This window comes from Girardinichthys multiradiatus, chromosome 22, assembly GCF_021462225.1.
Source record: "Girardinichthys multiradiatus isolate DD_20200921_A chromosome 22, DD_fGirMul_XY1, whole genome shotgun sequence".
In the NCBI taxonomy this organism is placed as follows: Eukaryota; Metazoa; Chordata; class Actinopteri; order Cyprinodontiformes; family Goodeidae; genus Girardinichthys; species Girardinichthys multiradiatus.
Window position 1 is genome coordinate 28,923,104 of NC_061814.1, and position 18,263 is coordinate 28,941,366.

An 18,263-nucleotide genomic window follows, 5' to 3' on the forward strand; every position below is an offset into this window, starting at 1 on the left:
TTGTAATATGGGTAAAATAGCAACAATAAATACATAGAAAATGCTTAAATGACAACACCTTTTTGTTTTACATCTGCCCCTTAAAACAACTACTTCACATTACTAGCTTTTTGGAAAACAAATGTTCCTAAACCAAGTAGTACTTAGCAATTATTTGAGTTAGTACTGACAAACAAGAGTAGTAATGGGTACATTGGAAGAAGGACCTACTCAGGAAGGTTCCAGTTTGTGTAATTATGGCATCGTGGTTTTAGTATTTGCATAAAATAATGAAAATCTAATAATCTTATCAATATTCATGTAATGGCATAACTTACATTTTTACACTGTAACTTAGACATGTACCCGCGACCCACTATGGAATAAGCGGTAGAACACTGACTGACATGTATCTGCATTACTAATTCAACATTTTGTAATAGTATCAAATCTTCAGTCTTTGCCAGAAGTGCTGTGTTGACAGCACATTGGATTGAGTGCATTAGCAAAAACTTCTTAATTAGACGTTTAACAATGACAAATCCAATACTGTTCAGAAAACATCTAAAGCAGTTAGAAATGATAAGTGACACTTTACAGTTTTAGAGTGATTTACATCCTAAATTCAGCTGAAATCTAGCCATAGGTTAACTTTAGCTTTAGACACAATTAAAATTAAAACAGAAATGGGCCTAAATGATGTCTTTAAAAACTTGAGTGCCAATTCTTATGCCAAATTTAGCTGTTAGATTCTTTTAGTTTCTTTTCCAGTGCAACTTTATGTAACATTAATGGTTTGTAGCAGTGTCATCAGTTTTCTTTTTTATGTTGTGCCAGATGTTTTTGTTTTTTATGTTTTTATCTATACATAAGTGTGAACTACACAGAATGTGTCGCATAAATGTCTATCATTAAACTGGTACTACTAATGCAGTCTGGAGGCCTGAACCCCCAACAATTTTCAAAATGTTCTGTTATGTCTAAAACACTTCTTTGCATGAATGATTCTTCATGTATTGTTCCATGTACTCAACAATGACAGTAATAGTTTCTGAGGTTGTTTGCATCAATTCTGTTACATCAATCTTTTATTCTGGGCTGTTTTGGGTAGCTGCTGTAAGTACTGTTGCCTCACAGCAAGAAGGTCCTAGGTTTGAATCTTGGTTGTCAGCTTTTTTTTTGGAATTTGAATATATTCCTTATGTTCTATCTCCAGGTACTTTTGGCTCTTCTGACGGTCCAAAAAAGCACATAAGGCCACTTTAAATTGACCTTAGTATGGAGCTAAATTGGGGCCATAAAGTTTCTTCAAACAAAAAAAAACTTGAACCTGAAAAATAAGTTTGTTCAAAAGAAAAACATTTGAACCTAAAAAATTATTTCTAACCTGTCCCAAAAAAATGTGAAAACTGGAAAAAAAGGTTTTGTAACTGAAAAGAAAACAAAACAAAAAACAGATGTGAAACTGGAAAAAGAAAAGTTCAAAACTACTTTTCAGATTCAATTTTTTTTTTCGAACTTGCAGATTTTTTTCGGCTTCAAACTTCTGGCCCCGTTTTGGCGTAGGGGGCGGGGCCTCAGATCACAGGGGTGAGGAATCATGACTGACAGCTCAACACAGCGGCTGAACAACAAATTCCCAGCTGTTGCATTCAGGGACCATGGGAACTGGAATTATCTGTAATAAATCATCGATATTCTATATATATGTGATTGGTTTTGAAAGATAACATGTTTCACCGATAGAAGCAGGTAACGTGAACACACGACGCACATCTCAGAGAAGAAAATATGATCTTGACAGATTTGCACATCATTTTAAGTGTATGTTTGAGATTTCCCATTCTCAACATAAAGCAAAAGAACCGCCAGACTAATCGACGGTATGAAACCAGATGCAAAAGGAGCCAGTATTTTCGGAATATCCTTGCATAATTAAGCCTGGACTTGTTTTCACATGGACTGGACTCGGGTTTCGGTTTCTGGTGCATTTTTGATTAAAATGTGTTTGGTCTCCATTTAGTGAAGTGACTCACAGCCAGGGGCAAACTGGCATACGGGGCAACCGGGGAAATCCCCGGTGGACCGCTGGCTTAGTGGGACAGTGGTTCACTTTAGCCCGTGAAGTGAACCACTGTTTTATAGTTAACACCTGTCTTCAAGGTGTCTACTTCTACACGATATATGGACTAAGTAGGGTATGGAGGGCTTTCCTCTCCTCACTCTGAACTGGAGAATTTTTATTAATATTTGGGGAAAAAAAATCCAAATCCATATTTAAAACTTTAGTTCTCAATAGTAAATGCAGGTACATCTACAAATATTTGAATATCGTGACAACTTCAATATTTTGTGTCACTCATTTCAGAGGTGAAACTCATATATTATATAAATTAATTATACATAAAGTGAAATATTTCAAGTCTTTATTTCTTGCAGTTTAGATATGTATGGCTTAAAGATATTGAACTCCAACATTCAGTGTCTCAGAAAATTAGAATATTACATAAAATCAATAAAAATATATATTTAAAACAGAAATGTCAGGCTTTTGTTCATTCCTCTGCACTCAATATTTGGTTGGGTCTCCATTTGCATGAATTACTGCATCAATTCAGTGTGGCTTGGAGGCGACCAGCCTGTGACACTGCTATAATGTAATGAAAGACCAGGTTCCAATACATGGTCATTAAACCAGCTTTTGGTACTTTTGGAAGAGCAACTTGGCAGGTGGCAATTTTTGCTGGAAAATAAGTTATATTTTCATAAAGCTTGTCAGCAGCAGGACGTATTAAGTGCTCTAAAATTTCCCGGTAGATGGTTCCTTTGACTGTGGAAACTTCAAGCAACCTCTGCCCACTCCTTGTGAAGCTCCCCCAAATTTTTGAAAGGATTTTGCTTGACAATCCTCTCAAGGCTGCAGTTATCCCTGTTGCTGGTACACATTTTCCTATCACATTTTTTCCTTTCACTCAGCTTTTTATGAATATGCTTGGATACAGCACTCTGTAAGCAACCTGCTTAGATAGCAAGGATCTTTTGTTGCTTAGGGTGTCAATGACTGTCTTCTGGACATCTGTCCAGTCAGCAATCTTCCCCATGATTTTGTAGCCTACTGACCCAGACTGAGAGACCATTTATAGTCTCAACAAACCTTTGCAGGTCTCTTAAGTCAATTAGTTGATCAGAATCAGAATCAGAATCAGAATCAGAAAAGCTTTATTGCCAAGTACGTTTTTGGACATACAAGGAATTTGTTTTGGCGTAGTCGGTGCAATACAATACAAATTAAACAGTATAAACATATCTACAATATAATATAAATATATGTGCACAGTTTTAAGTGAGTGAGAGTAAGTATAGAGCAGTATAAGATGCAAGAGCAATACAGCAGTGCAGGTGATCATTGTGCAAGTATGGCAGTGCAAGTAAAGCAGGGTGTGCCGTCATGAGTGCCATCATGAGTTTTCAATATTTAACTCTTTCACAATATTAAAATTTTCTGAGAGACTGAATTTTGGGGTTTCTATTATCTGCAAGCCATAATCATCAAAATTACAAGACATAAAGGATTACAACATGCCTCAGTGTAGTGAATAAATGAATGAGTGTTGAACCTCTGAATGAACAAAACTGGAAGTTCTTTCATTTTGATATTTCAAGAAGCAGCCTTGTAATGCCTCAGTTAGCTTAATGGTGAGAGAGTGTTACACGTAAGTTAGGTTTATTTTAAAATTATCCAAAGGTATTTAATAGTGTTCAGTATTATGAAGCTACAGCTAACATGCACAGCTTGTTATGCACCATTAACAGCCCAAATTCCACCAATGTCACTGGCTAGTAACTAGGCACATCATTTCACAGCAAAAAGTAGCTTTCTAGCTCACAAAGGGGCTTCCTTTCACTCTTCATTACATGGGATAAAAGATGTTGCTATGACTCGAGTCTCAGACCAGTAGTCCAAGTCAACTCTCAAGTCTTTAGGGCTCAAGTAAAGAGGTGCAAAAGCTTTAAAAAATAACCCTTCATAATTGTAGCAAAATTGTGCTTTGATTTTTTTTTTTTTTAATCCAACCTTTAATTTAGTGGCATTTATTCAGTGCAGAAAAAGTTATTTAATATAAAAGATTACACTACTAACCTATAGTGTTTTACAGTATCACTGGTGACACACTGTTGATAACACTTACAACATTTCTAAAGAACTAAGGAAGTCTTTAAATATAAAGACCTTACTTAAAATGAACAAAATAATATATAAATGTCCATTTGTACATATGTGCACACATGTACATCATACAAGAAACAAATACTAGTACAAGCGGAGTTCCAAGTTTATGCCAGAGACAGAAGGAATTAATATGACAACGACTTGATTACTTATTGTGCGTAACATAACGTAATTAGGTCAAGTGGTCACTGCTTTTGCAATATAACTTTTTCCACAGGATGTTGCAATGAGTCTTTCAAGACTTAGACATGTTGCAGAGACATAGTAAAGTGGATCAAAGATAGGAAGAAGAAAAACCATTTGTAAAAGAAACCGCAAAAGCAACGTGGAAAATAAAATTAAACTATTCAATTAAATAACATTTAATTAAACTGTATAAAAATTTCTTAATTTGCTATTACTGTCTAGATTATCCTTCATTGTTAATCTTACATTTGATCCTTAAATGTATTGTAACTAGTGAGTGTTGCAGTTCATTTTATACTGCCAGCTGTACCCCTTTTATTTAATAATTATTATGAAATCATATAATTTTTACCAAAAGCAGCTTAACCAGATGTAATATAATGAATGGTGATGATGTGTGGAAAAGATAAAATTACACTAAATTCACTGCAGGTTCAAGGTGAATAAAATTTGATGTTATTCCCTTGTGAGGGTTTTCATTTTTTGTGCTCTTCACATGGTGCCTGCACATTTATCTTTCTAGTGACTCCTTCTTTGCAGATTTGCTTTAATCCCCCTGCTGATACAAGTGCTCATGTCCCAGAGGCTCCTTGCAGCTTCCTCTGTGGGCATCAATCTTAATGTACACAACTTCAGACTTTGTTTTTGCATCACCTCCTTTTTACAAGTTTCCAGAACTGGTTCACTTGAAGTAAAATATTTCTACTACTCATTTTTACTTGGGACACTTAACAATATAATCATTATATAACTAGCTGCCTAATCATTTTATTCCAGAGTATTCATGCTATGGACATGCATTTTTCCAACAATTTTCTTTACCTGTTTTCTTATTACAAATATTATTAGGCTTTTGTAAACTGTGTCTCTCACATATACAGGTCCTTCTCAAAAAATTAGCATATTGTGATAAAGTTTATTATTTTCCATAATGTCATGATGAAAATTTAACATTCATATATTTTAGATTCATTGCACACTAACTGAAATATTTCAGGTCTTTTATTGTCTTAATACGGATGATTTTGGCATACAGCTCATGAAAACCCAAAATTCCTATCTCACAAAATTAGCATATCATTAAAAGGGTCTCTAAACGAGCTATGAACCTAATCATCTGAATCAACGAGTTAACTCTAAACACCTGCAAAAGATTCCTGAGCCCTTTAAAACTCCCAGCCTGGTTCATCACTCCAAACCCCAATCATGGGTAAGACTGCCGACCTGACTGCTGTCCAGAAGGCCACTATTGACACCCTCAAGCAAAGCAAGAGGGTAAGACACAGAAAGAAATTTCTGAACGAATAGGCTGTTCCCAGAGGGCTGTATCAAGGCACCTCAGTGAGAAGTCTGTGGGAACGAAAAAGTGTGGCAGAAAACGCTGCACAACGAGAAGAGGTGACCGGACCCAGAGGAAGATTGTGGAGAATGGCCGATTTCAGACCTTGGGGGACCTGCGGAAGCAGTGGACTGAGTCTGGAGTAGAAACATCCAGAGCCACCGTGCACAGGCGTGTGCAGGAAATGGGCTACAGGTGCCGCATTCCCCAGGTCAAGCCACTTTTGAACCAGAAACAGCGGCAGAAGCGCCTGACCTGGGCTACAGAGAAGCAGCACTGGACTGTTGCTCAGTGGTCCAAAGTACTTTTTTCGGATGAAAGCAAATTCTGCATGTCATTCGGAAATCAAGGTGCCAGAGTCTGGAGGAAGACTGGGGAGAAGGAAATGCCAAAATGCCAGAAGTCCAGTGTCAAGTACCCACAGTCAGTGATGGTCTGGGGTGCCGTGTCAGCTGCTGGTGTTGGTCCACTGTGTTTTATCAAGGGCAGGGTCAATGCAGCTAGCTATCAGGAGATTTTGGAGCACTTCATGCTTCCATCTGCTGAAAAGCTTTATGGAGATGAAGATTTCATTTTTCAGCACGACCTGGCACCTGCTCAGAGCCAAAACCACTGGTAAATGGTTTACTGACCATGGTATCACTGTGCTCAATTGGCCTGCCAACTCTCCTGACCTGAACCCCATAGAGAGTCTGTGGGATATTGTGAAGAGCACGTTGAGAGACTCAAGACCCAACACTCTGGATGAGCTAAAGGCCGCTATCGAAGCATCCTGGGCCTCCATAAGACCTCAGCAGTGCCACAGGCTGATTGCCTCCATGCCACGCCGCATTGAAGCAGTCATTTCTGCAAAAGGATTCCCGACCAAGTATTGAGTGCATAACTGTACATGATTATTTGAAGGTTGACGTTTTTTGTATTAAAAACACTTTTCTTTTATTGGTCGGATGAAATATGCTAATTTTGTGAGATAGGAATTTTGGGTTTTCATGAGCTGTATGCCAAAATCATCCGTATTAAGACAATAAAAGACCTGAAATATTTCAGTTAGTATGCAATGAATCTAAAATATATGAATGTTAAATTTTTATGATTACATTATGGAAAATAATGAACTTTATCACAATATGCTAATATTTTGAGAAGGACCTGTATATACAAAGTCATTGAATTGAATAGCTTAATAAGGGTAATAATTGCATACATCGTGCAAATTAAAAAGATCTCAATTTAATATTCCTCCCAACAAGGTAATTACAGCTTAATGATTATGGCCAATGTAAATGTGGTAATACCTTGTAACAAATACTCAAGAGGTAGTGCAAAGGAGAGACAAATCAAAAGAAAATCTTATTTGAAACATCCCATGAGTTCAACTCAATATTCTGTTCACATAGGCTTTGGCCTGTGAGGGCAGCCAGCAATGGAGCAGCCACTAAATTTCAGTTGATTAATGAGCCTACAGAGAGGTGAAGAAAGCACAAGCTTCGCAGAACTCCCAAGGAGGTAATGGAACAGTGGGACACCATGACAATGCAAACAGACCGTAGTGAATACTGTTTACATAAGAGAACAGCATAAAGCACATTCGATAATTGTAACAATCGGCACCTGTTTCCGTTCATTGCACTCTCCTGTTTTTCATGTAGTTATTTTCACCTCTGCATATTGAAGTTCCTGTTTTCTGTCCCTTCATTATCGGGTCATCTCTTGTCATGGCTCTTGCCTTGCTGTTGTCATCCATAGATTCCTGTGCTTCTTTTGTTTTCCTGTGAGTTTACATTAAAATATATCCATCCACTCTGCACCTGCCAGTGTCCTGGTACCGCTTTGGTCCTGCTCAACCGCACATGTTGACAGTACAACCCAACCAGAAAATGGACAAACCAGACAAGAGGGCTGTAGAAGCTCTGCAGTGGATAGATAGCTCACATGTTCTCCTACAGGGTCAGCAGGGTTCCACACCCCAAACACTTCACCTCCCTTCAGTCTCTGAGGGAACGACCAGCATCTTATCATGCGCCAGTGCACTAGTAAGGTGCACCACATCGGTTGGGCCCCGTCGCCATGCACACTGCCTTAAAACGCCTGAGCCTGCTCCTCGCTGCCTCCCAGGGTCAGTATCCTCTCCTCATCTCAAGCTGCTGCTGCCACCTTGTGCCCCAGCTCCTGAGGTCTCCAGCGTGGACATCCAGGTGGACCCGCCTCGTTTTCTTGTCTCAGAGTTCTCAGACAAAGGTGTCCAGGTGGACTTGCCACGTGTACTTGTCCTTGAGTTCTCAGACAAGAGTTTTCAAGTGGACCTGCCTCATGTTCCTCTTCCTGAGTTCTCCATTGAGGATGTCCGGTTGGTGTCCCAGTCACCAGAGCTCTTCCATGAGTCCCAGTCTTCAGAGCCCCTCAGCCGGCCCCCGAAGTTCCTGTGTTGCCACCGCCAGCCTCCTGGCAAAGTTCTCTGTGGGTTCTCTATGCACTGCTGCCGGCCTCCAAGGATCCTGCATCGCCGCCGCTGGCTTCCAGAAGTCTGTGCCTCCACGGGACGACTTCCCAGTCACCAGTCTGTTGCTTGATTGTCGAGACATTTCTGTTGTCATCGCTGTTGCCATCCCCGAAATCCTGTGCATCCTTCGTTGTTCTGTGAGTCTACATCAAATGTCCATCCACTGCCAACGTCCTGTTGCCACTTTGGTCCTGCTCAACCCCATATAATGACAATAGCTGTCAAGTCAAAGAAGTCTGTTACAGAAATGTATTTAAATGTGGAGAATTAAATTAATAGTTTGATTAGAATTACCACTAGAATCAGAGAAAGTAATTTTCACGTGCAATGCCTTTTTAAAAAACTTTCTGTACTTTTGTATATTGATTCCCTACAGTTTCAAACATGACAACTTTCTCGTTGAACTGTCTTTAGTATCTGCTTAATTATGTTATGTATGTGATACAAAATAAATGAATTATAACCATGCTTGCCTACAGTTACAAATGAAGGCATTGTAACACTGTAAATGTTGCACACTCAACTTCTGCATTACAAATGGAGTCATCAATATGTCAACCACATTCTAGTGTGAACACCTAACAGAGACACTGACTAACGCCGTTACAAAATAAATCCTACATGACTTGGCAAACCAATAGGGTAACATATTATGCTAGTAAATTCATTTCTACACAAATTTTATTGGTATAAGTTCATACAGTCTCTATGAGATAATTAAAATAATGGTTTGTTTCTCTTTTCCTCTCTGCTCTACGCTCTCCAGCGTTATTTATAAAATACATTTGAAAAAATTAATTTGACAGTCGGAGAAAGGGGATTTCTCCCCGCCCCTCCATTAAAACTACCAGGGAAACACTTTTCTCCGTGTTCTCCCTCTTTCTGCTCCGTATGTATGCGTCTGCATGGAGCAGCCTTACATCAAGATTTAAATTGTAAACAACATAGTTCCTCTCCTGCTGCGGTAAATTGGTAAAGTGGGAAAACATACCGACATTTAATAACAATTAGGCGGTCAGGCCAATGCAAATGAATGTTATGTGACATTTAACTTTCCAAGTTTATTTTTTAAGTTTTGCCATCTTTCACAATTCCTAGACACAACTTTAGCTCTACCATAATTAAAACATTATAAAGAGATGTCAAATTAATTTTAAATTATTATTATAATGATGGGTAGCTCGGTCAGCAGGGAGCTGAGGAAGAGCGGCTGCTGACGTCACTCTTCTGCGCCCGCCGCTCGGAATGCTTTTTTGTTTTTGAGTTCTGGGCAGTACTTTGCGGGCAGACCACGAAAACGGAAAAGCAATGTCTGCTTTGTTTTCTTTTTGATTATGGCATAAAATGTGCAGTCGTGAAGAAGAAAATGCAAATGCAAATAGGATGATTGATTACTAATTTTATTTATGGGTCAAATAATGCAGCCACATTCTTAAAATGAAAAAGCATTTCTGGAAATGCTTTTTCATTTTCAAATTTTACATTTCAAATTGAATTTTGGTATCTATTTGCTGGGGCATATTTTGAAAAATAAATCTCAAATGTCTTTTTCTTTTTCATTTTAATTTAGTGAAGGAATGAGCAGCCTTGAAGTAGAAAATTAAAATGCAAATAGGATTATTGATAACTAATTTCCTTTATGAGTCAAACAATGCAGCCACATTCTTAAAATGAAAAAGCATTTCTGAAAATGCTTTTTCATTTGAAATATGGTAATGATTTGCTTCCATACACAGAAAGTCCACAGCTTAACTTTTAGATTTACGTAAAGGTGTCTTTATCCTAGAAAAATCATTCAGGCAGCTGCAGCTCACACACAATTCTCCCCTGTGAAGTTAACAAACATATCTTGCCATTTTTGCCTTGACTTCTAATTCATCAAAAGAAAGATACATCTGTCATGTTTTGAGGAGTTGAAGGACCAAAGTGGCAACATGACATAAGCAGACGTATTGTGAGGATATAATTTAAACAAAAAGATAATGACTTACAGAGCTTAAGACGGGGACCAGGACATGAGTAAATTAACAGAGAATACAGCAACAAAGAAACAGAAACCAGGAACTAATGCAATTTACAGGAACACAAACAGACTTTTTTGAAAACTTTGCAGTTGTGGACTAATGGGGTTTGTAATTCAAATTTTATATTAACTTACATATCTATATTGTATGTTAAACAACCAAATAAAACTTTTTATGATCTAAAACTACTCATTCATCTTGTTTTTTAAAACATATGAAGCATTCAGTTTGGCATGCATCCAGTATGCAGAAGATGGAAGATCAAAGCAAAATGATGACGTTCCTTCTCAGAGACGTGCAATTAACTTGTGATCTTTTCTCATAAATCACAGTGGTTCTTTTCTGCAGTATAAAACACCTTCTAACGCCATACTCATTCATGTAACCTAGATTTTCTAGGGGGCACTGACACATAAAAACCTTGAAGATCAGTTCTCTTTCAACTTTTGTTTTGCAATTTTAGACAAAGCCATTCAGTTACACACCTACATTTATTGGGCTCATCCTTCACCTATGCTCCACCTACCCTCTAACTCCAACTTTGATAGAGAGAGAAGCAATTGGCACATAAGGCAAAAGCCAAGGTGGAGTTAACAAAAAAAAAAACTTACTTAACTCTTATATGAAAGAATGCCAGAGAGTAATCTGAGCAACCTTGAAACCACATCTCTGAAGCAATAAGCTGAAAGCATGTTTTGGACCCAGAAGGCAAAACTATGACAATTCAAAAATGCTGCCAAGGCAAAGTGTGCTGCAAACAAAACAATGAATCAGTGTAAGGAGCCACCTGGAGCTGCATACTCCAGGAGGCTCATTGCATTTGCTTTTACCTTACATTTTGATATCCAGGGCAGACTGAAGAGTATCCATATTTTTTTGCCCAATTGTTTGTGATATTCATTAACCCCACTGTGATTTGTTACAGTAGATTAAACTACATTATGATTGAAGCAGTAATAATCTTAAATCTATGAGGCCAGCAGAACATTAATGCCATTCAGTTTCCATACATGAGCATCCAGTATTCCTTAAAATGACAACACAATAGAAGTTTGGCCTTCATAAATGTTTTATAAGGAAGGTGAATTAGCATAAATTAGCACTTAAATGGATAAAGTAAAACTAAATAAATTAAAACATTGCTGTTAATCATCAGTATTTGCACTGCCCTTTAAGCATAATTTTAGGAAGAGGAGACATTTATAATAAGCTTTAACTGTCAATCTTTGCTGGGTGCATTAATGAGGCAAAAACTAAATATTAATGTTTGGTTTGATACCCTTTTTGGGTTTTCACTTTAATAATTAAACTGATATCTATTAATGTTAAGCAGAAGCAATGCAATGTAATTACATTTAACTGAAAGCTGGAAACCTATGTTTTATTAACTGTTGTATTAACAGTTTAAGTCTTGGCTCCAACAGTAACATATCACTGGTTGTAACATGAGCTGTTTGATTTGACAAGGATGCTCCATACAGTGTCAGTTATAACAAGCTCACAGCCCATGAAGAACATTTAGTTTTTTCATAGATTTTTGACCTCGGTAGTTATTGGCCACTAGAAAGATTTTTGTTTTTTTTATTTTGACAAAAGTGACATGTTTGTCTATGCTGTGATGTATTGTAAAAAAAAAAGATTTGAAAATCAGAAAAAAGATCTGATTTTAAGTTGCTGTTATTAAAATTACTGTATCATGCTGAAAGAGGTAGGAAGCAGAAAATAAAGCCTCTTACCTGAAGATCCAGACTCACAAATGCATTTGAAGGACGCTGGTGACAGTTCAACACATGTCCCATTTTCACAAATTCTCTGACAGTTTGCTTTTCCAACAATTTCAGAGCAGTTTATTCCTAAAACAAACAGCACACAAGCTTGCCATTAAAGAGAAACATTGAACAATTGAGGCTTGAGAATGGTAAATAATTTTTTTATGTATCATAGATGTTGTGGAAATTATTTATAAGAGATTTTTAAAAGATGGTTTTAACACAATGCAGAACCAGAACTGCATGGTGGGTTCCTTGTTCTTGATCATGCTGTTTTGTTATAACAAAGCCTCAACAAATCTCTAAGGCCTTTACACAACAGGCTGTATTTACATTGAGATTAAATTACAAACAGGCTGAATGTATCCACTAATTAGATTAATTTAACTTTGCAGTGGATTTTATTTAGGGGCATCAAAGTAAAGGTGACAGAATAAAAATGTATGCTACACTTTTCACATTTTCTTTTCAAAAATGTTTTCAAAACTAACCGTCAGATTCCTTACATTTTCAATTTCACAATTTTGCACTAATTTATCTATTACATAAAATCTTCATAAAATACATTGAAGTTTTTGGTTCTAATGTGATAGAATGTAAAAAAGGGGCAGAAATGTTTTTGCTAGGCACTGCAAAAATGTTGGAGTTTGGCATAAATAAATAAAAATATATAATATTCATATCTAAAATGATTACCCTATTTTATTTTACCTGGTAATTAATACATATATCATGGACTCTTGACAAAAAACAGTCATATAAAAGGAGAAAATATGTTGAGATAATGTTCAGAGCAACTATCTTTGATATTTTTTCAGATACTATTGATCAACCTAAAGTTGAAATAATTTAAGAGGGGCCAAATAGGAACCTAAGACATTTCTCCTTACCTGTAAAATGTGGTGGGCATAAGCATTTGTAGGTTCTGTTGTTTGGGTATGTGGATCCATTGCTCAAGCAGACTCCTTTGTTTTTACAAGGGTTGTCCGAACATGCATCGAACCTTTCACAGAATCTCCCAAAGTAGCGGTGGTAGCATCGGCAGTGGTAAGCACCTTCGTAAAATTCTGTCTGACAAACTCCATTCCCTGAACAAAGTCTAAGAAGAGGAGAGGCCCGGCAAAGCTGTGTTTTAACAGACACATTAAGCCTTAAACCAAGCTTGCACAACTGAGAATCCCCTTCGTGAAGTGTGATAAAGTAATGATGACCTGGGGTAATCCACTTGGCCTCAACATGCTCACTTTCATTTATATTGTGGTGGAACACTAACTGATTCTTTAACTCGGCATTTGTGATGCAGCTTTCAAAGTCTTCTCTTGACACGTTGAAGAGCCTGACGCCATACGACTTGAGCGTTTCATCAGCAGACATCAGCAGTTTGTCTCCATATTGTAGCTGAAGTGGACATATCTGGGGGAATTTAGAAGACTGCCTGCTCACTTGGCTCTCCTTCTGAGAACCCCAGCACTCCAAGTCGCTTTTACAGATGTTTCCGATTAAAGTCCAATTCATTTGGATTGTGTGTTTCTTAAGGTGCCACTCAAGCTGTTCTTGTGTGTTGCAAACCATTTGGCACTTAGTATTGTGGATGGCCACAAAAACGGCAATCAAACAGAATAATGATGCCCACATCTTTCCCCTCTGTTGCAATTAACGCCTAATCAGTCTTGAAACATTAAGAGGAACTTCATCAGGCTTGTGTATCATTTGGTTCTTCATTACACATACTTCAAGCAGACAGGCATGGCACCAACCTGAAGAAAACAAAGAATGTGAATTTTTGCTAAGTAAATGGATTTCTTGAAAATGTACATCTTTCTAACATTGTAAAACAACTGACAGAGTATGGAGGACCGATCCTGACAAAATTAAAAATAAAAGCAGAAATATATATATTTTGTTTTTCCTTTTCCTTAAACATGTGTTTTCACCAAGAAATGTAAATGTTTTGTTTTTCCTTTTCCTTACACATGCCTTTGTTCTTTTGACATTTCCTCGTCTCTCTTTTTCCGTTACCGTATGCATTTCTGCTTCATTATGCAAATGAGGAGGGCTGCCTTCTTCTCTCCAGCTCCTCTCCTATTGGTCAATATACAGGAAGGAGGAGGATCCATGTGCAGGCCGAGGGTGTGTCCCAATTCAGGGGCTGGATACTTCCAAGTGCGTACTTGTGTGCTGATTACATCACAGTGCGGCGCGTAAGGTCTGTCAGATGCTGCCGACAAACGTGTCCTTCTTTTGCCTGATTTGAAGGATGCGTTGTGAGTATCCTTCGTGGTCCATCTTTTCCCATGATTCATTGCGGGTCGAAGCGGTTTGGTCAAACAGGGGCAGCCATGGTGGACCACACTGGCAAAAGCTGTGAGTAAACTGTGAAAAATTACACTTTCTGTGACACAAATGAACTTTTACAATGTTTTTAGTGCGGGAATAAAACTGTAGACGTGAAAAATCTGCTTGCTTTATCAAGACATCGCTTAATTTCAAGCGTGCTCCGACGTATTCGGAGTTTTCCGCTCCCACCGTAGTAACTGCCGGTTTGCTTCGCCAGCCCTACCGGCGGTGGAGCGAGATAGCCCGGTAGAGATCTGACCGGACTATCGGCACTGAGCTCCTGCTGGCAGTCATCACAGTGAACGTTAAACACAAGTGATTTCTAACAGTTTATGTTAGTGTTATTTTAATGTATTGTGTCATTTGTTCATGTAAGTCGATTTGACATTACAGGTGATATTAAAGTTAACCTGAATAAATGGACGATTTTATGTAATCTTACCGTATCGCTGGAGAGTGTGATTGAGAATAAATAAGCTTTCAAATATTCATTTTTGATGAAGAAATGTGCTATGTGTTTTAAAAGTATATTTATAATTCAGCTAGCATTATAATTCGTGATTCCAGGTACAGCTGGAGAGAAATACACTTTCAAATGCAAGCAAATCTCAGTAAAGAAGTGAAAAGTTTGAAAGAGCTTGTTTTAGGCATTTGCATAGAAATATTTTAATATGTTCTGCAAATTAAGACAAATGTAAAATAAAATAAAAAAGACTTATTTTACACTGATATTAGGCAAGATGGGTGTTTTTATTGTTTTTCTAGGGACAAAGGAGCAGACGGGCCAGTTTATTAAGCTCAGGGGTGAGAATGACCACCTTTTTACTGGAGCTAAAAACTCAGCCACCGTGGCTTGGAGGTACAATAACAACATTCTTTGCAGTCAGTTTCTGTCCAGTGTCAATAACTCCTATCTTTCTAACTTTCATAAATATCCATCCAGTGATTAACATACTTCTTTTGGTTTTATGAAAGTTAGAAAGATAGGAGTTTTTGAAACGGGACAGAAACTGACTGCAAAGAATGTTGTTATTGTACCTCCAACCCACGGTGGCTGAGTTTTTAGCTCCAGTAAAAAGGTGGTCATTCTCACCCCTGAGCTTAATAAATGGGCTCGTCTGCTCCTTTGTCCCTAGAAAAACAACAAAAAAAACCATCTTGCTTAATATCAGTGTAAAATAAGTCTTTTTTATTTTATTTTACATTTGTCTTAATTTGCAGAACATATTAAAATATTTCTATGCAAATGCCTAAAACAAGCTCTTTCAAACTTTTCACTTCTTTACTGAGATTTGCTTGCATTTGAAAGTGTATTTCTCTCCAGCTGTACCTGGAATCACAAATTATAATGCTAGCTGAATTATAAATATACTTTTAAAAACACATATAGCACATTTCTTTATCAAAAATGAATATTTAAAAGCTTATTTATTCTCAATCACACTCTTCAGTGAAACAGTAAGATTACATAAAATTGTCCATTTATTCAGCTTAACTTTAATATCACCTGTAATGTCAAATCGACTTACATGAACAAATGACACAATACATTAAAATAACACTAACATAAACTGTTAGAAATCACTTGTGTTTAACGTTCACTGTGATGACTGCCAGCAGGAGCTCAGTGCCGATAGTCCGGTCAGGTCTCTACCGGGCTATCTCGCCCCACCACCGGTAGGGCTGGCGAAGCAAACCGGCAGTTACTACGGTGGGAGCGGAAAACTCCGAACACGTCGGAGCACGCTTGAAATTAAGCGATGTCGTGAGAAATCAAGCAGATTTTTCACGTCTACAGTTTTATTCCCGCACTAAAAACATTGTAAAAGTTCATTTGTGTCACAGAAAGTGTAATTTTTCACAGTTTACTCAGCTTTTGTCACTATGGTCCACCATGGCTGCCCCTGTTTGACCACACTGCTTCAACCCGCAATGAATCATGGGAAAAGATGGACCGCGAAGGATACTCACAACGCATCCTTCAAATCGGGCAAAAGAAGGACACATTTGTCGGCAGCATCTGACAGACATTATGCGCTGCACTGTGACGTAATCAGCACACAAGTACGGACTTGGAAGGATCCAGCCCCTGAATTGGGACACACCCTCGGCCTGCACATGAATCCTCCTCCTTCCTGTATATTGACCAATAGGAGAGGAGCTGGAGAGAAGAAGGCAGCCCTCCTCATTTGCATAATGAAGCAGAAATGCATACGGTAAAGGAAAAAGAGAGACGAGGAAATGTCAAAAGAACAAAGGCATGTGTAAGGAAAAGGAAAAACAAAACATTTACATTTCTTGATGAAAACACGTGTAAGGAAAAGGAAAAACAAAACATTTACATTTCTTGATGAAAACTCATGTGTAAGGAAAAGGAAAAACAAAATATATATATTTCTGCTTTTATTTTTAATTTTGTCAGGATCGGTCCTCCATAACAGAGAACAGAATTTGAAGATTTAGTGCTATTGTAACACCACACTTGGGTTGCCAGTCTGTCTGGCAGGAGTTGTCATAATCATATGCAGTGCTGCTGACGACCAAGTATGTCACAGCAGTTTCAGCCTCCCTGAGGTTTCTACAGCAAGTGACAGTGTCAGATAAAATGTTCTCTCTTCCCTGCCGGTGCCCGATACCTCAGTGTTGGGCAGTGAGATGAGTTACAGCAGACAGCATTGTCTTTCTCCCTCAGGCCCTTTTCATATATACACTCCAGATAAAAACAACAATGTAGAGAAGGCTCACTGCAAGGAAAACTCTGCCCCTTGATCAGCTCACAAAGACAGATATGGATAACTGCTTGGTGGTACGTAATAACACCCTGAATATGGAACACCAATATCAAGAGAAGGGAGGAGTGATAAACTGAATGAGATTGCAAGTATTGTCATTACAGCTCAGTGGGAACTTGGAGAACATAATTTATACAAAATGAGGTTGACTATTATGTTTCACTGAACAAATCAGAAAGCTGCACCTGATTTCGGAGGGGGAAAAAAAATCTAATTATCTATTTTCAATATGTCCAAAAATGTGTAATTGGTTTAGTGTTAGCAGAATATTCATTACAAGCAGTGGCTCAAGATCAAATTGCATTAAAGTTATCTTTTTTTTTTTTATTTAACTTAATTAAAGCTGCTTTTGAAACAATCTCTTGAAAATGAAATGCCTCATTGGGCGTGATAAAAAAGATCTGTATTTCCTCAGATCTACAAAGCACGTTAATGTTCTTTTTTTACAATAGTGGTAGTTTTACTTATTTTGTTCACTGTTATAACCCTTGTTGCTGTCACTATCTGGAGGCTTCTGGTTTCAATGAAAAAGATCCCACAATCCTAAATCCCACTGTGTGGTATTGTAAAGCCCCAAAGGGACATGTGGAAGAGTTCTGGGACATCATTACCACCCACAAAAAGAAACATATGCTACCAATGAAGACCACCAACATCAGCAGAAAGCATTTTTAGTCCTCCTTCCTACCTTGTCTGTTTTGTGTTATGGAAACGGAACTGAATTTGAAGAATGTGTAACTTTGTCAGCAAAACAGTTAGTAAAGACAAGCGTCAAACTTGCTTGTTATCTGAAGTAATTTATTTTATGGTTGCTTGCCATTTCCTTTCTTCACCACTTCACTCTTATATATAGTAAAGACATAACAACATTTTCTCATAACCCTGTCCTGTCTGACCATTTTTTAATAACCTTTGAGTTTAATTTAACTGAGTACTCCACACCTGAAAGAAAATTTCATTAAAGTAGATCATTATCAGACAATGCTGTAACAACCTTTAAAGAATCTGTTCCACTTTTGATTCCCTCATTATCACAGAAAAGCACAGTGGAGGGCAATAATTATGTTTCTGCCCCTTCACAAATTGATTCTCTTGTTCGTAGTGTT

The 18,263-nt window shown here is 37.7% G+C and overlaps 1 protein-coding gene across 1 annotated transcript in view; it reads right to left on the bottom strand.

Moving 5' to 3' along the window:
- eys (eyes shut homolog) overlaps nt 1-18,263 on the bottom strand; it is a 336,214-nt gene that overhangs the window by 304,303 nt on the left and 13,648 nt on the right. Inside the window, exons 2-3 of the mRNA XM_047352417.1 lie at nt 12,919-13,785; nt 11,996-12,112 (exon numbers count right to left, since the gene is read on the bottom strand). Coding sequence (XP_047208373.1) covers nt 11,996-12,112; nt 12,919-13,663 — 862 coding nt within the window. The 5' untranslated portion in view covers nt 13,664-13,785. The remainder of the gene's footprint in view (nt 1-11,995; nt 12,113-12,918; nt 13,786-18,263) is intronic.